This window comes from Coregonus clupeaformis, chromosome 30 (genome assembly GCF_020615455.1).
Source record: "Coregonus clupeaformis isolate EN_2021a chromosome 30, ASM2061545v1, whole genome shotgun sequence".
In the NCBI taxonomy this organism is placed as follows: domain Eukaryota; kingdom Metazoa; phylum Chordata; class Actinopteri; order Salmoniformes; family Salmonidae; genus Coregonus; species Coregonus clupeaformis.
This window is the reverse complement of record NC_059221.1, coordinates 2,660,172-2,677,526: the sequence shown is the minus strand read 5'-3', so window position 1 is coordinate 2,677,526 and position 17,355 is coordinate 2,660,172. Positions and strand designations below refer to the sequence as shown.

General features: G+C 44.4%; 1 protein-coding gene across 1 annotated transcript in view; it reads left to right on the top strand.

Annotated features, from left to right (window-relative positions):
- Positions 1–595: 595 nt before the first annotated feature.
- LOC121545509 (intermediate filament family orphan 2-like) overlaps positions 596–17,355 on the top strand; it is a 32,443-nt gene continuing 15,683 nt past the window's right edge. The window contains exon 1 of the mRNA XM_041856084.1: positions 596–1,696. Coding sequence (XP_041712018.1) covers positions 1,134–1,696 — 563 coding nt within the window. The 5' untranslated portion in view covers positions 596–1,133. The remainder of the gene's footprint in view (positions 1,697–17,355) is intronic.

Sequence of the window (17,355 nt, the reverse complement as noted above, 5' to 3'; positions counted from 1 at the left end):
CTGTGGGACCTTATATTGACAGGTGTGTGCCTTTCCAAATCATGTCCAATCAATTGAATTTACCACAGGTGGACTCCAATCAAGTTGTAGAAACATCTTAAGGATGATCAATGGAAACAGGATGCACCTGAGCTCAATTTCGAGGCTCATAGCAAAGGGTCTGAATACTTATGTAAATAAGGTATTAATGTTTTTTATTTTTAATACATTTGGAAAAATGTCTATAAACCTGTTTTCGCTTTGTCATTATGGGGTATTGTGTGTAGATTGATGAGGGAAAACATGTATTGAATCAATTTTAGAATAAGGCTGTAACATAACAAAATGTGGAAAAAGGGAAGGGGTCTGAATACTTTCCGAATGCGCTGTACATACATACATACATAGCAGGATCTATGAGTTGACCAGATAACTTTGATAAACAACCAGAAATAACTATTGATTTTCTGGTTCATTAGGAAAGCTACATTTAGATATGTTTAAAACATGCCCATTCAAGCTTATCTTTCTAAAAAATAAATAAAACGTTATTTCAGAATATTCAGGCAAGTTAGCTGGCGGGCAGGTGGGGCGTAGCAGTGGAGAGGGTGTTTTCATTTGGCTGTAACATAATATCAGTAATAGGGTCAGAGCCTTGTTTTCAGGCTTCTTCGGCAGCATCTGGCTCACTGGGACGACTCTATCAAAAAGGATGGGCATCGCAGGAGAAATGAATGAATGCGAATGACTTTGGAAAAACTAGTTAAAATATCAGCAGCAATACGGAGAAGGTGCGGGTTCAGAAAGTGCGCAGGCTACATAGCCTGGGGCTAAATAGCGTCCTTAACCATTTTGCGTGGAGATGCATTCGCCTTCAACAAGAGCATCATGAAGAAGGTGACATACGTATTTTATCTTTATGTCGAGTCTACATGCCTACATTGCCCAAGATGACACGGCGTTCACAGCAATGGTTGCGAGATTTGTAGTCGCATAAGCTCATTTCAAAGAATCACATCATCGCGGACCGCATTGTGGAGGGCTGGCCTATTTGTACGGCAGGGCGGGGGTGAAAAATCCAGTAGGCCTAGTAGTAGGCTAATTGAAGATGACCAGTTAAGCCCCTCGGAATACCGTGGCGATTTTTTTATTGAATGTATTGCCCATTGAACTCAAACGAAATGATGAATTCGATGGCCTTTGCTGAGGGTTCGCAATCTCCGGGTGCCGCTGGGGTCCCCGTTGGAGCGCCAGCGTCCGGTACTAGTGCTAGGGTGTCTAGTGCCCTACGGAACGATCTGGGTTCCAATATTCATGCCTTGAAAACCCTTAACCTGCGATTTAGATGTTTCCTTGCTAAAGTTCATGAATTGGAGCGTAGAAACAAGTTGTTAGAAAATCAACTACAGCTAGCATTGGAGCAATCCCGCTACAGAGCCTACTTTAGCCGAGAACAAACAACCCAAACGGGCGCTTTGGACCTGTCTCTGGCTGGATTCCAGCAACGGGTAGACCTACCAGGTACGATATGGAACTTCACCCACACAAGGAGGTTTGGGGACCGACTCGAGACTAGGCTCCACAGCCCCGGGGTGTCATGGATGCAGCCGGATGGTGTTGGTGTTGGAGTTCAAGTCGACACCGTCACCCCAGAACTGCGAGCCCTGTACAATGTGTTAGCTAAAATCAAGAGAGATAGAGACGAGTACAGAAAAAAGTAAGTGATGTCACTTTCAATTAACCCTTTCAATTGTTAAGTTGTCAAGCAAACTTTTGCAAAGATGCAATCAATCAAGCCATTCAGAACAAGGCATCTCACAATCTTATCCAAGTGTCTGACAAATGTTTTTACTTATTTGACAGATTGTTGAGGACCTTGTTGAACTTGGTGAGAAGTTGTTGATAGGTTGTTGACAAGTTCTTGTTTACTTTACATTTACATACAAATTGTAGCAACCTTGTGTTCAGAGGTTTCAGCCCCTTGGTCTAAAGCTTAAGGTGTTGGGCTGATGGTTGCAGGGACCCAGGTTCTGGTTGGGCTACCCTCTGAATTCGCTACACTGGTGTCAGAACTGAGATGGCACTGTCGGGAATCCAATGTAAGTGTGTCTCATTGGAATGGGTGCAAGGGATTTGTGAGAGTGAAGTGCAGGATGTGCTTTGCTTTCTGAAATAAGGCCAGTAAGTTACCTTACAACACCTAGTGATCTTGTCAAGAGGTTCAAGACCCTTCCAGCCCCCTCCAGCTGTAACTTTTGTAATTAGTGTTTCTACACTCAGTTTTGAACAGTAATGACTAGTGCCTCAAAGGCTTGAATCTGTCATTTCTTACCCACGCCATATCATCACAATGTACTGGAAAACTGCCACTGCCACTGGCAATTTCATTTGATTATATTTTATATAAAACATCAGAAAGAGCATAAAACTCTTGTCATAAACAAAGACTGGCAAATATTGTTATTAGGTAATAAAGTGTCCTATTTATATAATGAATATGAATTCGGAGGACAGAAATTATTAAATATTAAAGCATTAGACCTATCACTAAAAGCTTCAGTCATATAAAAGTTATACTTAAATCCGAACTGGTTCTCTAGCAAATTAGTAAGATTGTCTCACCCAATGTTCAAGAATGGCCTTTTTCCTGTTATTCCAATTACAACCTCTCACTTTCAGTTATTTGAAAAGCAAATAATCTCCCAAATATCACTATTTCTAAAACAAGCCATAGAAAGTTGGTTGCAATTTCAATTTAATCGTCCAGAAATGACAGAACAAATAATGCAACAAATATTGTGGTTAAACTCAAATATACTAATTGACAAAAAAAACTTTTTTTTGACAAAATGTTTAAAAAAGGTATAATCTTTGTAAATGATATCATCGGTAGGACTGGTGGAGTTATGTCACACATGCAGCTAACAAAAACATATGGAAATGTCTGCTCTACCCAAAATTTCAACCAAATAATTGCAGCCTTACCACAAAAATGGAAGAGGAAAGTGGAAGGGGGAGAAAGTAAGGAACTTGTCTGTCGGCCTTGCATTAAATAACATAATTGGTTAAAGAAAACTGTGATAAATAAAAAAGTATACCAGTTTCATTTAAGGACCAAAGGATTGACAGCCGTCCCATATAGATTGCAAAATAGTTGGGAAGAGATTTTTGACGTACCGATCCCATGGCATAGTGTTTATGAACTGATACGCAAAACAACACCGGATTCAAAACTTAGAATCTTTCAATTTTAAATGATTATATAAAATTCTTGCTACCAATAGAATGTTATTTATATGGGGGAGACAATCTTCCCAGCTCTGTAGATTTTGCTGCGAAGAGACAGAATCATTAGATAATTTGTTTTTGTACTGTCCATTTGTAGCTTGTTTTTGGACACAGGTCCAGGAATGGCTAAAGGATTGCAATATTTACCTGGAGCTAACCTTGCGGGTACTATTTAATGAAGCTGCCAGTTGAGGACCTGTGAGGCGTCTGTTTCTCAAACTAGACACTAATGTATTTGTCCTCTTGCTCAGTTGTGCACCGGGGCCTCCCACTCCCCTGTCTATTCTGGTTAGAGCCAGTTTGCGCTGTACTGTGAAGGGAGTAGTACACAGCGTTGTACGAGATCTTCAGTTTCTTGGCAATTTCTCGCATGGAATAACCTTCATTTCTCATAACAAGAATAGACTGTCGAATTTCAGAAGAAAGTTCTTTGTTTCTGGCCATTTTGAGCTTGTAATCAAACCCACAATTGCTGATGCTCCAGATACTCAACTAGTCTCAAGAAGGCCCGTTTTATTGCTTCTTTAATCAGCACAACAGTTTTCAGCTGTGCTAACATAATTGCAAAATGGTTTTCTAATGATCAATTAGCCTTTTAAAATGATAAACTTGAATTAGCAAACACAATGTGCCATTGGAACACAGGACTGATGGTTGCTGACAATGGGCCTCTGTACGCCTATGTAGATATTCCATTAAAAATCAGCCATTTCCAGCTACAATAGCCATTTACAACATTAACAATGTCTACACTGTATTTCTGATCAATTTGATGCTATTTTAATGGACAAAAAATTTGCTTTTCTTTCGAAAACAAGGACAAAATATGAAATATGTTGGTAGCTTGAGGGTTAAGATCATGATGTAATATTATGGCCCCTCAGTATTGTCTTGAACAGCTCGTCTGGGAGCAGGGGAAGTGGAGAGTCCTAAGCTGTTCCTGTCTGCACTGGGAATTAAATGGCAGCATGCCATCAGACACTCGTCATGCCACAACCCCCACACACACACACACACACACACACACTGAAGGGAGTGAATCACAATGATTCTTCACAAAATCGCAATTCTAGACTGTCACAAAGGTATGTTCTTATTGATAAGTGGGAGGCTGGAAGGAAGGGCTTGGCAGTTTAGGAACTATGCTTCTGCGTTTCATTTGTTGCTTTTTTAATACCAGAACTATTTCAATTGTTATTGTATGGTAAGTGTGTAGGCTAAGTATGTTATTTAAAAACTTGACACAAAAACAACAATTTTGAGAAGCACCAGTTTCAGACAATTTACCCCAACACACAAGTGTAGTCGTAGTAGCCTTTCGTACAACCCACAACATAAGACAAATAATTAACTGGCCATATTATGCTACTGAAAATAAATGTACTTGACCCTAGGTCCATTCCTTTTCAGATCTACCAGTGTTTAGTGAATTATTTTGTTGTGATTACATGTGTAATGGAGTGTACGTCCACTAACGTTTGAACATCTTGAAGAACGATCTGGCCTTAATGGCAATGTACTCTTATAAACTACACCCGGCACAGCCAGAAGAGGACTGGCCACCCCTCAGAGCCTGGTTCCTCTCTAGGTTTATTCCTAGGTTCCTGCCTTTTTTAGGGAGTTTTTCCCTAGCCACCGTGCTTCTACATCTGCATTGCTTGCTGTTTGGGGTTTTAGGCTGGGTTTCTGTATAAGCACTTTGTAACATCTGCTGATGTAAAAAGGGCTTTATAAATACATTTGATTGATTTGATTGAAATGTTGCTAGTCATACAAAAGCTGACCTCATCAGTAAGAAAGATGTCAGCAACTACAGTTCCAGCTATGATGTTTAATGACAATTATATTTACGGGGGTTATAAATGTGTGTGTGTGTGGTTTCTGAAAGTACAGAATAAAGAGAGAGAAATGATTTGTGATTAAAATACAATATCAGGATATAGCAATATTACAATGAAGTAACATATTAATCTTCTATAACAGTAAATAAGTCACATTGACAATAGCTAGGTTTTGTTAAGTTGCGTCAATTCAAATCTGGTATTAGGAACAAAAGAGGTCAATACACGTCTTCTAAAATAGACTAGTATTTTAATGAATGCAAACCACTTCAATGGTAAATATGATGTTCGTATATATGGGGCCACTGAAATACCACACAGGGCACTCAGAGAACTGATGCATTGTTCTAAGTTCTTCTTCAAATACTCTGACAGAGATAGTTCCCGCTCCCTGCTGGCCAATCAGAGTAGAGACTGAGCGTGGTTTAGACTTACTCAGCCAATCGTTGGCGCACAGGCTGGTCCCAGACCCTTGGCGCTCCACCGTTGCACACTGTTGCCAGGCATAAGTTGTTATCATCACAACTTGTAGAGTCAGCACCTTTTTGCAGTACACATGTCCTTGAGTATGATGGTTTAACAAAGAGGCAGTGTTCGTGTATGTGAGAATCACAAGTTCTTATCTCATCCTACCCCCTAACGTTCCTCACATGAATCACAGCTTGTTATGTGAAACAATTTATATCAGTACAGTACAAACCCATTATGTTTAATCATTAATGCATTCCTTCTAAGCTAGGCATCACATCTAGATCCCCACAGTTGCTATCCAATTGGCTACAGATTTTCATGTGAATATTCAAAAATCCACATAAAGAAAATATTCGCATTTTCCCACCAGTGGTGTGTTTCCACACAACAGACTTGTTCCGGATAAAAATCAGTGCGTGATGATGTAGTGCACACAAAATGTACTTTGTCGCTTAAGTTTTCATCAGTGTTAACAACTTAGCGACTTTGTCGCTATATTTAGCGAGTTTTCAGACCCCTCTAGCGACACATTTTCAAAACAGCGACTAGCGACAAATCTAGCGATTTATTATTATTTTTCTAGTGTTATTGGAGACTTTTGGAGACTCTGACGTGAAATCACGTATCGTTCTTACTCTTCTCAACGAGCAGTGGGTGTTTTGTTACCCCCGTCCCAAAGCACTCACAGGCGGCCCAGTCCTCGCGCAGCAGTCCCTCCCAGCTGCAGTCAGAGCAGATGTTCACCCCTCCGCATCCAGACTGCAAATGAATCGCGCATGCGGGAAGCCGCCGCTGGCTGATCCCGCCCAGGCTTACATTCAGGGCGGGATGTAAATGTAGGGTGTTTTTTACTCACTTTTTGTCTCTCCCACAACTTTATTCCTCTCTCCTACAGTTTCCATCACAATTACATGCACATGGCCAATTATGCAAATGATGTGATGGCGTCATTTAGCGACTTCTAGCAACTTTTATGACAGCCAATAGCTACTTTCCTTACTGAGGAGTTGGCAACACTGGTTTTCATGTACCGAATAAAAATCAGAAGGTCAATGTGTTTCCATCACATTTTCAACTCTACCGATAGTTTTGTCACAAAAACTGTTGCGTTGAATAGCAAATATGCCTACTCTGGTCTTGGCACGTGCGCTCTAGCCAACAGCTCGCATATACAGTTTGGGTAGTCTTTGCTGGTAGGCTAGTGTACATGATGAGGTTATTATGGATAAAAGCAAGAATATTTGTATTTGTCAAACGGCAGTCAAGCATCGATCAGCATGTCACCAGAATAAGACCCTCGATATTTATTAGAAAGCATCATGATCACCGTGCACTTTCACCACCCTGTGAAGTTCATTATAACTTATTTCATCTGTTGCCTAATAAACTGCATGGTTTCCCGAGTCATAGTGGGAGGACCACGCACCATATCATTGTGTGTCTCCAAGTTTATATCAATATGATGGTTGTTATATATTTGTGTATGAAGGCATTTCCACCACCATTTCTCGCATAATTAATTTTACAGAGACAAAAAGATCCCAACGTGTCGAACGAACAAATTATCTGTCGGCATTTATAAAATTGTACCGAAACTACCTTTTTCCATCACAGCTGTCGTGATAATTTTTTTAAAATACGGTATGACTTTACTAGCAAAACAACTGTGGATGGAAAGTTGTTAGTGACAGATATAAATGCAACATTGATTTACATAGGAAACGGTAACTGAAAAGCTCCACAAGGGGGCAGGGCAGAGCTATTAAATGAAAAGGCCAGAAGGCTAAAGAGAGGGGCCTTGACTGCAACTTCAAAGGAGGCAGTCTTAGCAGTGCATGCTAGCAATTCTCCGTCTTCACTAGCATGCAGATTATAGCTAAATAACTAGTGGAGGAATGTACATAAGCACATGGAACATGGTAGGATACTACAAAAAAGATGTAATTAGTACCTTGCGTGTCTGAGGCTACAATAAAGAACACTCTCTACACATTCTCTATACAGTGAGGGAAAAAAGTATTTGATCCCCTGCTGATTTTGTACATTTGCACACTGACAAAGAAATGATCAGTCTATAATTTTTATGGTAGGTTTATTTGAAGAGTGAGAGACAGAATAACAACAAATAAATCCAGAAAAACGCATGTCAAAAATGTTATAAATTGATTTGCATTTTAATGAGGGAAATAAGTATTTGACCCCTCTGCAAAACATGACTTAGTACTTGGTGGAAAAACCCTTGTTGGCAATCACAGAGGTAAGACGTTTCTTGTAGTTGGCCACCAGGTTTGCACACATCTCAGGAGGGATTTTGTCCCACTCCTCTTTGCAGATCTTCTCCAAGTCATTAAGGTTTCGAGGCTGACGTTTGGCAACTCGAACCTTCAGCTCCCTCCACAGATTTTCTATGGGATTAGGGTCTGGAGACTGGCTAGGCCAGTCCAGGACCTTAATGTGCTTCTTCTTGAGCCACTCCTTTGTTGCCTTGGCCGTGTGTTTTGGGTCATTGTCATGCTGTAATACCCATCCACGACCCATTTTCAATGCCATGGCTGAGGGAAGGAGGTTCTCACCCAAGATTTGACGGTACATGGCCCCATCCATCGTCCCTTTGATGCGGTGAAGTTGTCCTGTCCCTTTAGCAGAAAAACACCCCCAAAGCATAATGTTTCCACCTCCATGTTTGACGGTGGGGATGGTGTTCTTGGGGTCATAGGCAGCATTCCTCCTCCTCCAAACACGGCGAGTTGAGTTGATGCCAAAGAGCTCCATTTTGGTCTCATCTGACCACAACACTTTCACCCAGTTCTCCTCTGAATCATTCAGATGTTCATTGGCAAACCTCAGACGGGCATGTATATGTGCTTTCTTGAGCAGGGGGACCTTGCGGGCGCTGCAGGATTTCAGTCCTTCACAGCGTAGTGTGTTACCAATTGTTTTCTTGGTGACTATGGTCCCAGCTGCCTTGAGATCATTGACAAGAGCCTCCCGTGTAGTTCTGGGCTGATTCCTCACCGTTCTCATGATCATTGCAACTCTATGAGGTGAGATCTTGCATGGAGCCCCAGGCCGAGGGAGATTGACAGTTCTTTTGTGTTTCTTCCATTTGCGAATAATCACACCAACTGTTGTCACCTTCTCACCAAGCTGCTTGGCGATGGTCTTGTAGCCCATTCCAGCCTTGTGTAGGTCTACAATCTTGTCCCTGACATCCTTGGAGAGCTCTTTGGTCTTGGCCATGGTGGAGAGTTTGGAATCTAATTGATTGATTGCTTCTGTGGACAGGTGTCTTATACAGGTAACAAACTGAGATTAGGAGCACTCCCTTTAAGAGTGTGCTCCTAATCTCAGCTCGTTACCTGTATAAAAGACACCTGGGAGCTAGAAATCTTTCTGATTGAGAGGTTGGTCAAATACTTATTTCCCTCATTAAAATGCAAATCAATTTATAACACTTTTGACATGCGTTTTTCTGGATTTTTGTTGTTGTTATTCTGTCTCTCACTGTTCAAATAAACTACCATTAAAATTATAGACTGATCATTTCTTTGTCAGTGGGCAGACGTACAAAATCAGCAGGGGATCAAATACTTTTTTCCCTCACTGTACATGTCCCAATTACTGGGCATGAGGCCGCCACGTGCAAATCAAATAGCAATGGAAAATAACTACACTCGGTGGGCTAAAGTAGAAAACAACAACACAATATACAATTAAGGAAGTATGCATTATGATAAGGTACTTACTGTTGCATGAACGCACACATGTACAAAGTTATTATCGGTAAGCAAACGACAAAAGGTAAGGTGTGCCAGGGGGAAATGTGCTGCTGCACTCAACAAGTTTGGTTAGGTTCTGACCCGAGAATATGCAAATGTCCGCATGCGCAGAACAGGTGAGTGAAGTAGCACCCAGAATGGCAGGGAATATTGTACAACTGCCCCCAAATACGTAAGCCGTACTTCTAATTAAACTAAAAGTCCCTGCAGAGCTTTGGGGGACTGTACATGATTAACTCAACCAACACGAGCTGGTCAGGTAAGGGCTGTGATAAACAGTTCCTCTGTATTGGGAGGACTTGGTGTCGACGTCTGCGCTGTCTCCTGCCTGCCTTAGGCAGACGCTGGCGAGGAGCAGAGGATGAAGGCCTCGGGGCAACTGCTCCATGATGGGACTGCTGGCTGGCCTTGTAGCTGGGCTCTGGTACGGCTATTATGAGGCCGCAGAATGTGGGCCCATTCACTGCAGCACTGGAGTCCTCAGGCTTGGAGGAACTTGGAGGTGAAGCAGAGATGGGTCTCTTAGGGGGCCGGCCCACAGGGCTTGAGTTAGAGAGGTGGTCAGTAGGGCCTTGGACGGCCCAACCCAGTGCGGTGCACACTGCGATGGATCTCTCTGGTGGGCCCGGGCACACAGGCTGAGTAGGAGTGATTTAAGTGTGGGTTGTCTGATCCTATCAGAAGGCCTGGACTGACCCTTTCGAAGGTTTGGAGCGGCAGTCCTCGCAGGAACCCATATTGGCGCTTTAGAGCGGCAGCTGGTCAGGACTGTTCAGCTAGAGATAGTTTGTCCACGTGAAAGCCTTGGTTATGGGATGTCTTACCCGGGGGTTGGAGGCTGCTGCTATTTGGAAAGACACGGTTCAGCCCTTGAGCTGGATGATGTCCTACTGTACTGTCCTGCCAACTGCTCTTCTGGTCCCTGTAGATCGAGTTGGTGGGCCACCTCAGGGAGAATGACAATTCTCTCTGAACCATCATCCAGTAGGGCAAAGGTGTCAACTGACTTTGTGTTGTTCCAGAGTCGGACTGGAATGACCTTCAGCAGGACTCGTCCTGAGTGGCTAGAATTATTGAGGTGAACGCTAGTTGTGAGTGTGCCAACAGTCTGGGCGTGGCTCTGTGTCATGGCCATGTCGTGTAGGATAGTCAGGTGCAACTCACCACAGGCTAGACAGGATTTCTTAAGGGTGCAGTCCGCTGGCTTGTGACCACACACCGCCAGCAGTAGCCTTTGTCCTGGACCCATGTAGCCCATTGAGCAGGGTTCAACTTGATGAAGTCTGCGCAGGAGTTTAGGAAGTGATCCTCAGAACTACAGTAAAGGCAAAAAGGCTTGCATTTACTCCTCTTGGGTGTGGAAGCAGAACCGGTGTCAGGGGATGGAGAACTGCATGTTGGAGGAGAAACGCTCTGTGTCTCATGTTCACTGTTAAGGTAGATGGTAGCCATCTTGGGTTTCTGTGGCTTACTTGAGCAAATCATGCGCCGAATACAACTAGTGTATACTTAACTGTGAAATGCTTGCTTACGAGCCCTTCCCAACAATGCAGAATTTAAAATAGTAACACAAGGAATAAAATAAAATACACAAGAATGGAGCTACAGTGAGGGGGAAAAAAGTATTTGATCCCCTGCTGATTTTGTACGTTTGCCCACTGACAAAGAAATGATCAGTCTATAATTTTAATGGTAGGTTTATTTGAACAGTGGGAGACAGAATAACAACAAAATAATCCAGAAAAACGCATGTCAAAAATGTTATAAATTGATTTGCATTTTAATGAGGGAAATAAGTATTTGACCCACTCTCAATCAGAAAGATTTCTGGCTCCCAGGTGTCTTTTATACAGGTAACGAGCTGAGATTAGGAGCATACTCTTAAGGGGAGTGCTCCTAATCTCAGTTTGTTACCTGTATAAAAGACACCTGTCCACAGAAGCAATCAATCAATCAGATTGCAAACTCTCCATCATGGCCAAGACCAAAGAGCTCTCCAAGGATGTCAGGGACAAGATTGTAGACCTACACAAGGCTGGAATGGGCTACAAGACCATCGCCAAGCAGCTTGGTGAGAAGGTGACAACAGTTGGTGTGATTATTCGCAAATGGAAGAAACACAAAAGAACTGTCAATCTCCCTCGGCCTGGGGCTCCATGCAAGATCTCACCTCATAGAGTTGCAATGATCATGAGAACGGTGAGGAATCAGCCCAGAACTACACGGGAGGATCTTGTCAATGATCTCAAGGCAGCTGGGACCATAGTCACCAAGTAAACAATTGGTAACACACTACGCCGTGAAGGACTGAAATCCTGCAGCGCCCGCAAGGTCCCCCTGCTCAAGAAAGCACATATACAGGCCCGTCTGACGTTTGCCAACGAACATCTGAATGATTCAGAGGAGAACTGGGTGAAAGTGTTGTGGTCAGATGAGACCAAAATTGAGCTCTTTGGCATCAACTCAACTCACCGTGTTTGGAGGAGGAGGAATGCTGCCTATGACCCCAAGAACACCATCCCCACCGTCAAACATGGAGGTGGAAACATTATGCTTTGGGGGACAGGACAACTTCACCGCATCAAAGGGACGATGGATGGGGCCATGTACCGTCAAATCTTGGGTGAGAACCTCCTTCCCTCAGCCAGGGCATTGAAAATGGGTCGTGGATGAGTATTCCAGCATGACAATGACATTTACATTTACATTTACGTCATTTAGCAGACGCTCTTATTCAGAGCGACTCACAAATAGATGCATTCACCTTATAGCCAGTGGGATCACCACTTTACAATGTATTTTATTTATTTTTTCAACAAAAAAAAATGTTGGTTAGTTTTTATTTTTATTTTTTATTTTTTGGGGGTTGGGGTTTGGGTTGGGGTAAGGGGGGTGGGGTAGAAGGATTACTTTATCCTATCCCAGGTATTCCTTAAAGAGGTGGGGTTTCAAATTGTCTCCGGATGGTGGTGAGTGACTCCGCTGTCCTGGCGTCGTGAGGGAGCTTGTTCCACCATTGGGGTGCCAGAGCAGCGAACAGTTTTGACTGGGCTGAGCGGGAACTATGCTTCCGCAGAGGTAGGGGAGCCAGCAGGCCAGAGGTGGATGAACGCAATGCCCTCGTTTGGGTGTAGGGACTGATCAGAGCCTGAAGGTACGGAGGTGCCGTTCCCCTCACAGCTCCGTAGGCAAGCACCATGGTCTTGTAGCAGATGCAAGCTTCAACTGGAATCCAGTGGAGTGTGCAGAGGAGCGGGGTGACGTGAGAGAACTTGGGAAGGTTGAACACCAGACGGGCTGCGGCATTCTGGATGAGTTGTAGGGGTTTAATGGCACAGGCAGGGAGCCCAGCCAACAGCGAGTTGCAGTAATCCAGACGGGAGATGACAAGTGCCTGGATTAGGACCTGTGCCGCTTCCTGTGTAAGGCAGGGTCGTACTCTCCGAATATTTGTAGAGCATGAACCTACAGGATCGGGTCACCACCTTGATGTTAGCGGAGAACGACAGGGTGTTGTCCAGGGTCACGCCAAGGCTCTTCGCACTCTGGGAGGAGGACACAACGGAGTTGTCAACCGTGATGGCGAGATCATGGAACAGGCAGTCCTTCCCCGGGAGGAAGAGCAGCTCCGTCTTGCCAAGGTTCAGCTTAAGGTGGTGATCCGTCATCCATACTGATATGTCTGCCAGACATGCAGAGATGCGATTCGCCACCTGGTTATCAGAAGGGGGAAAGGAGAAGATTAATTGTGTGTCGTCAGCGTAGCAATGATAGGAGAGGCCATGTGAGGATATGACAGAGCCAAGTGACTTGGTATATAGGGAGAATAGGAGATGGCCTAGAACTGAGCCCTGGGGGACACCAGTGGTGAGAGCACGTGGTGCGGAGACAGCTTCTCGCCACGCCACTTGGTAGGAGCGACCGGTCAGGTAGGACGCAATCCAAGAGTGAGCCACGCCGGAGATGCCCAGCTCGGAGAGGGTGGAGAGGAGGATCTGATGGTTCACAGTATCAAAGGCAGCAGACAGGTCTAGAAGGACAAGAGCAGAGGAGAGAGAGTTAGCTTTAGCAGTGCGGAGAGCCTCCGTGACACAGAGAAGAGCAGTCTCAGTTGAATGACCAGTCTTGAAACCTGACTGGTTTGGATCAAGAAGGTCATTCTGAGAGAGATAGCAAGAGTGTTGGCTAAAGACGGCACGCTCAATAGTTTTGGAGAGAAAAGAAAGCAGGGATACTGGTCTGTAGTTGTTGACATCAGAGGGATCGAGTGTTGGTTTTTTGAGAAGGGGTGCAACTCTCGCTCTCTTGAAGACGGAAGGGACATAGCCAGCGGTCAAGGATGAGTTGATCAGCGAGGTGAGGTAAGGGAGAAGGTCACCGGAGATGGTCTGGAGAAGAGAGGAGGGGATAGGGTCAAGCGGGCAGGTTGTTGGGCGGCCTGCCGTCACAAGTCGCAAGATTTTATCTGGAGAGAGAGAGGGGAGAAAGAAGTCAAAGCATAGGGTAGGGCAGTGTGAGCAGGACCAGCAGTGTCATTTGACTTAACAAACGAGGATCGGATGTCGTCAACCTTCTTTTCAAAATGGTTGACAAAGTCATCCACAGAGAGGGAGGAGGGGGGGGGGCGGGGATTCAGCAGGGAGGAGAATGTGGCAAAGAGCTTCCTAGGGTTAGAGGCAGATGCTTGGAATTTAGAGTGGTAGAAAGTGGCCTTAGCAGCAGAAACAGATGAAGAAAATGTAGAGAGGAGGGAGTGAAAAGATGCCAGGTCCGCAGGGAGTCTAGTTTTCTTCCATTTCCGCTCAGCTGCCCGGAGCTCTGTTCTGTGAGCTCGCAATGAGTCATCAAGCCACGGAGCTGGAGGGGAGGACCGAGCCGGCCGGGAGGATAGGGGACATAGAGAGTCAAAGGATGCAGAAAGGGAGGAGAGGAGGGTTGAGGAGGCAGAATCAGGAGATTGGAGGGAGAAGGATTGAGCAGAGGGAAGAGATGATAGGATGGAAGAGGAGAGAGTAGCGGGAGAGAGAGAGCGAAGGTTGTGACGGCGCATTACCATCTGTGTAGGGGCAGAGTGAGTAGTGTTGGAGGAGAGCGAGAGAGAAAAGGATACAAAGTAGTGGTCGGAGACATGGAGGGGAGTTGCAGTGAGATTAGTAGAAGAACAGCATCTAGTAAAGATGAGGTCAAGCGTATTGCCTGCCTTGTGAGTAGGGGGGGACGGTGAGAGGGTGAGGTCAAAAGAGGAGAGGAGTGGAAAGAAGGAGGCAGAGAGAAATGAGTCAAATGTAGACGTAGGGAGGTTGAAATCCCCCAGAACTGTAAGGGGTGAGCCATCCTCAGGAAAGGAACTTATCAAGGCGTCAAGCTCATTGATGAACTCTCCAAGGGAACCTGTAGGGCGATAGATGACAAGGATATTAAGCTTAAATGGGCTAGTGACTGTGACAGCATGGAATTCAAATGAGGAGATAGACAGATGGGTCAGGGGAAAAATTGAGAATGTCCACTTGGGAGAGATGAGGATTCCTGTGCCACCACCCCGCTGACCAGATGCTCTCGGGGTATGCGAGAACACATGGTCAGACGAGGAGAGAGCAGTAGGAGTAGCAGTGTTTTCAGTGGTAATCCATGTTTCCGTCAGCGCCAAGAAGTCAAGGGACTGGAGGGTAGCATAGGCTGAGATGAACTCTGCCTTGTTGGCAGCAGAACGGCAGTTCCAGAGGCTGCCTGAGACCTGGAACTCCACGTGGGTGGAGCGTGCAGGGACCACCAGGTTAGAGAGGCAGCAGCCACGCGGTGTGAGGCATTTGTGTAGCCTGTGCGGAGAGGAGAGAACATGGATAGGCAGAGGCATAGTTGACAGGCTGCAGCAGATGGCTACAATAATGCAGAGGAGATCGGAATGAAATGAACTAAACATCTGGGAAAGGAGAGAGCGGGGCCTCCCTCACCACAACTCCCAAATATAACTCTCCCAACTTCCACCTCAGAAACTATAATTGTTGTAAAACTACAGCGGTTCAATGTTTTCTAGGAATAGACTAACTTAGTTTATTCAGCTAGCTAACTAGGTGCAGTATTATTCCATGAAAAATCGTCCAGGCACTTAGTCATAAGACGCCACAGCCAGCTAGCATGCCGGACTCCAACAACACGGTTTAGCGCCAATACTCGGCCACAACAAACCACCAGTGTATCAACACGCAAGCAGATCGTTCGTGTCCGTGTCTAACGTTGTGGGTTAGTCCCGACAGCTTGAGCGAGTCCGTCGTCAACTTATTCAGCCAGTTAGTTAGCTAGAATAGTTAGCAAACTAGCTAGCCATTGCTTTCAGACAAAGAAGAACCCCTCCTTTCACGGCACGAACACACAGAGAGAGCCAAACTAACGTTAACTAGTCACCCATGTCCCGAATTCCTTGAACGACTCGGGCTATCAATATGTAAAAAACAAAACACAAATGTAGGTTATGACTTACCCCTAGCAGCTACTGTTAGCTAGCCAAGTGCAAAGCTAGCCACTGAATTGACTCAGCCAGTTCGCGTCTGTTCGCTCGGTCGTTCCAGCTATTGTTTACTAGTAGCTATCCAGGTAGCAACAAGCTAGCTAAATTTTAAACACAGTAGCCACTTGCTACCTAACGTTAACGGTTCAGACAATGAGGTTAGAAAACAGCTGAATGGTAGGCAATTATTGTATGTAATTATTGTAGGCAGCCAGCTGGCGTAATTACAGGCACTCTCAGGCGTGAAACAACTATACCGTTGCTAATAGCTACTCGCCAGCTAGTCCAGGTGGTGGGTTAGCTAGCTAGCTTCGTGCTACACCGGGCATAGCCGAATACAATACTAACCTACAATAATTACATACAACAACCCACGATAACTACCTACAATACCTAACTACAATCTAAATACATAGTTTAAGCCTTATTCGACAAAGCCCAAGCTATGTATAAAGCCAAGCTTACCCGACGCCAAGCTTACCCGACGACCTCCGACGACCTCACATAGACATGACCCAAAACACACGGCCAAGGCAACAAAGGAGTGGCTCAAGAAGAAGCACATTAAGGTCCTGGAGTGGCCTAATCAGTCTCCAGACCTTAATCCCATAGAAAATCTGTGGAGGGAGCTGAAGGTTCGAGTTGCCAAACGTCAGGCTCGAAACCTTTAATGACTTGGAGAAGATCTGCAAAGAGGAGTGGGACAAAATCCCTCCTGAGATGTGTGCAAACCTGGTGGCCAACTAGAAACGTCCGACCTCTGATTGCCAACAAGGGTTTTGCCACCAAGTACTAAGTCATGTTTTGCAGAGGGGTCAAATACTTATTTCCCTCATTTAAAATGCAAATTAATTTAAAACATTTTTGACATGTGTTTTTTCTGGATTTTGTTGTTGTTATTCTGTCTCTCACTGTTCAAATAAACCTACCATTAAAACTATAGACTGATCATGTCTTTGTCAGTGGGCAAACGTACAAAATCAGCAGGGGATCAAATACCTTTTTCCCTCACTGTATATACAGGGAGTACCAGTACCAATGTGCAGAGGTACAAGGTATTTGAGGTAGATATGTACATGAAGGCAGGGTAAAGTGACTAGGCGTCAGGATAGATGATGATGATGATGATAATTAAAGAAAGAAAGAGCAGCGCAGCAGCAGCAAATGATGAGTGTAAAAGTGAGTGTGCGCGTGTGTGTAATGTGTATGTACCGTGCATTCGGAAAGTATTCAGATCCCTTTACTTTTTCCACATTTTGTTACGTTACAGCCTTATTCTAAAATGGATTTTTTTTTTATCCTCATCAATCTACACACAATACCCCATAATGACAAAGTGAAAACAAGTTTTTAGAGATCTTTTCAAATTTATTACAAATAAAAAATAGAAACCTTATTTACATAAGTATTAAGACCCTTTGCTATGAGACTCGAAATTGAGCTGAGGTGCATCCTGTTTCCATTGATCATCCTTGAGATGTTTCTACAACTT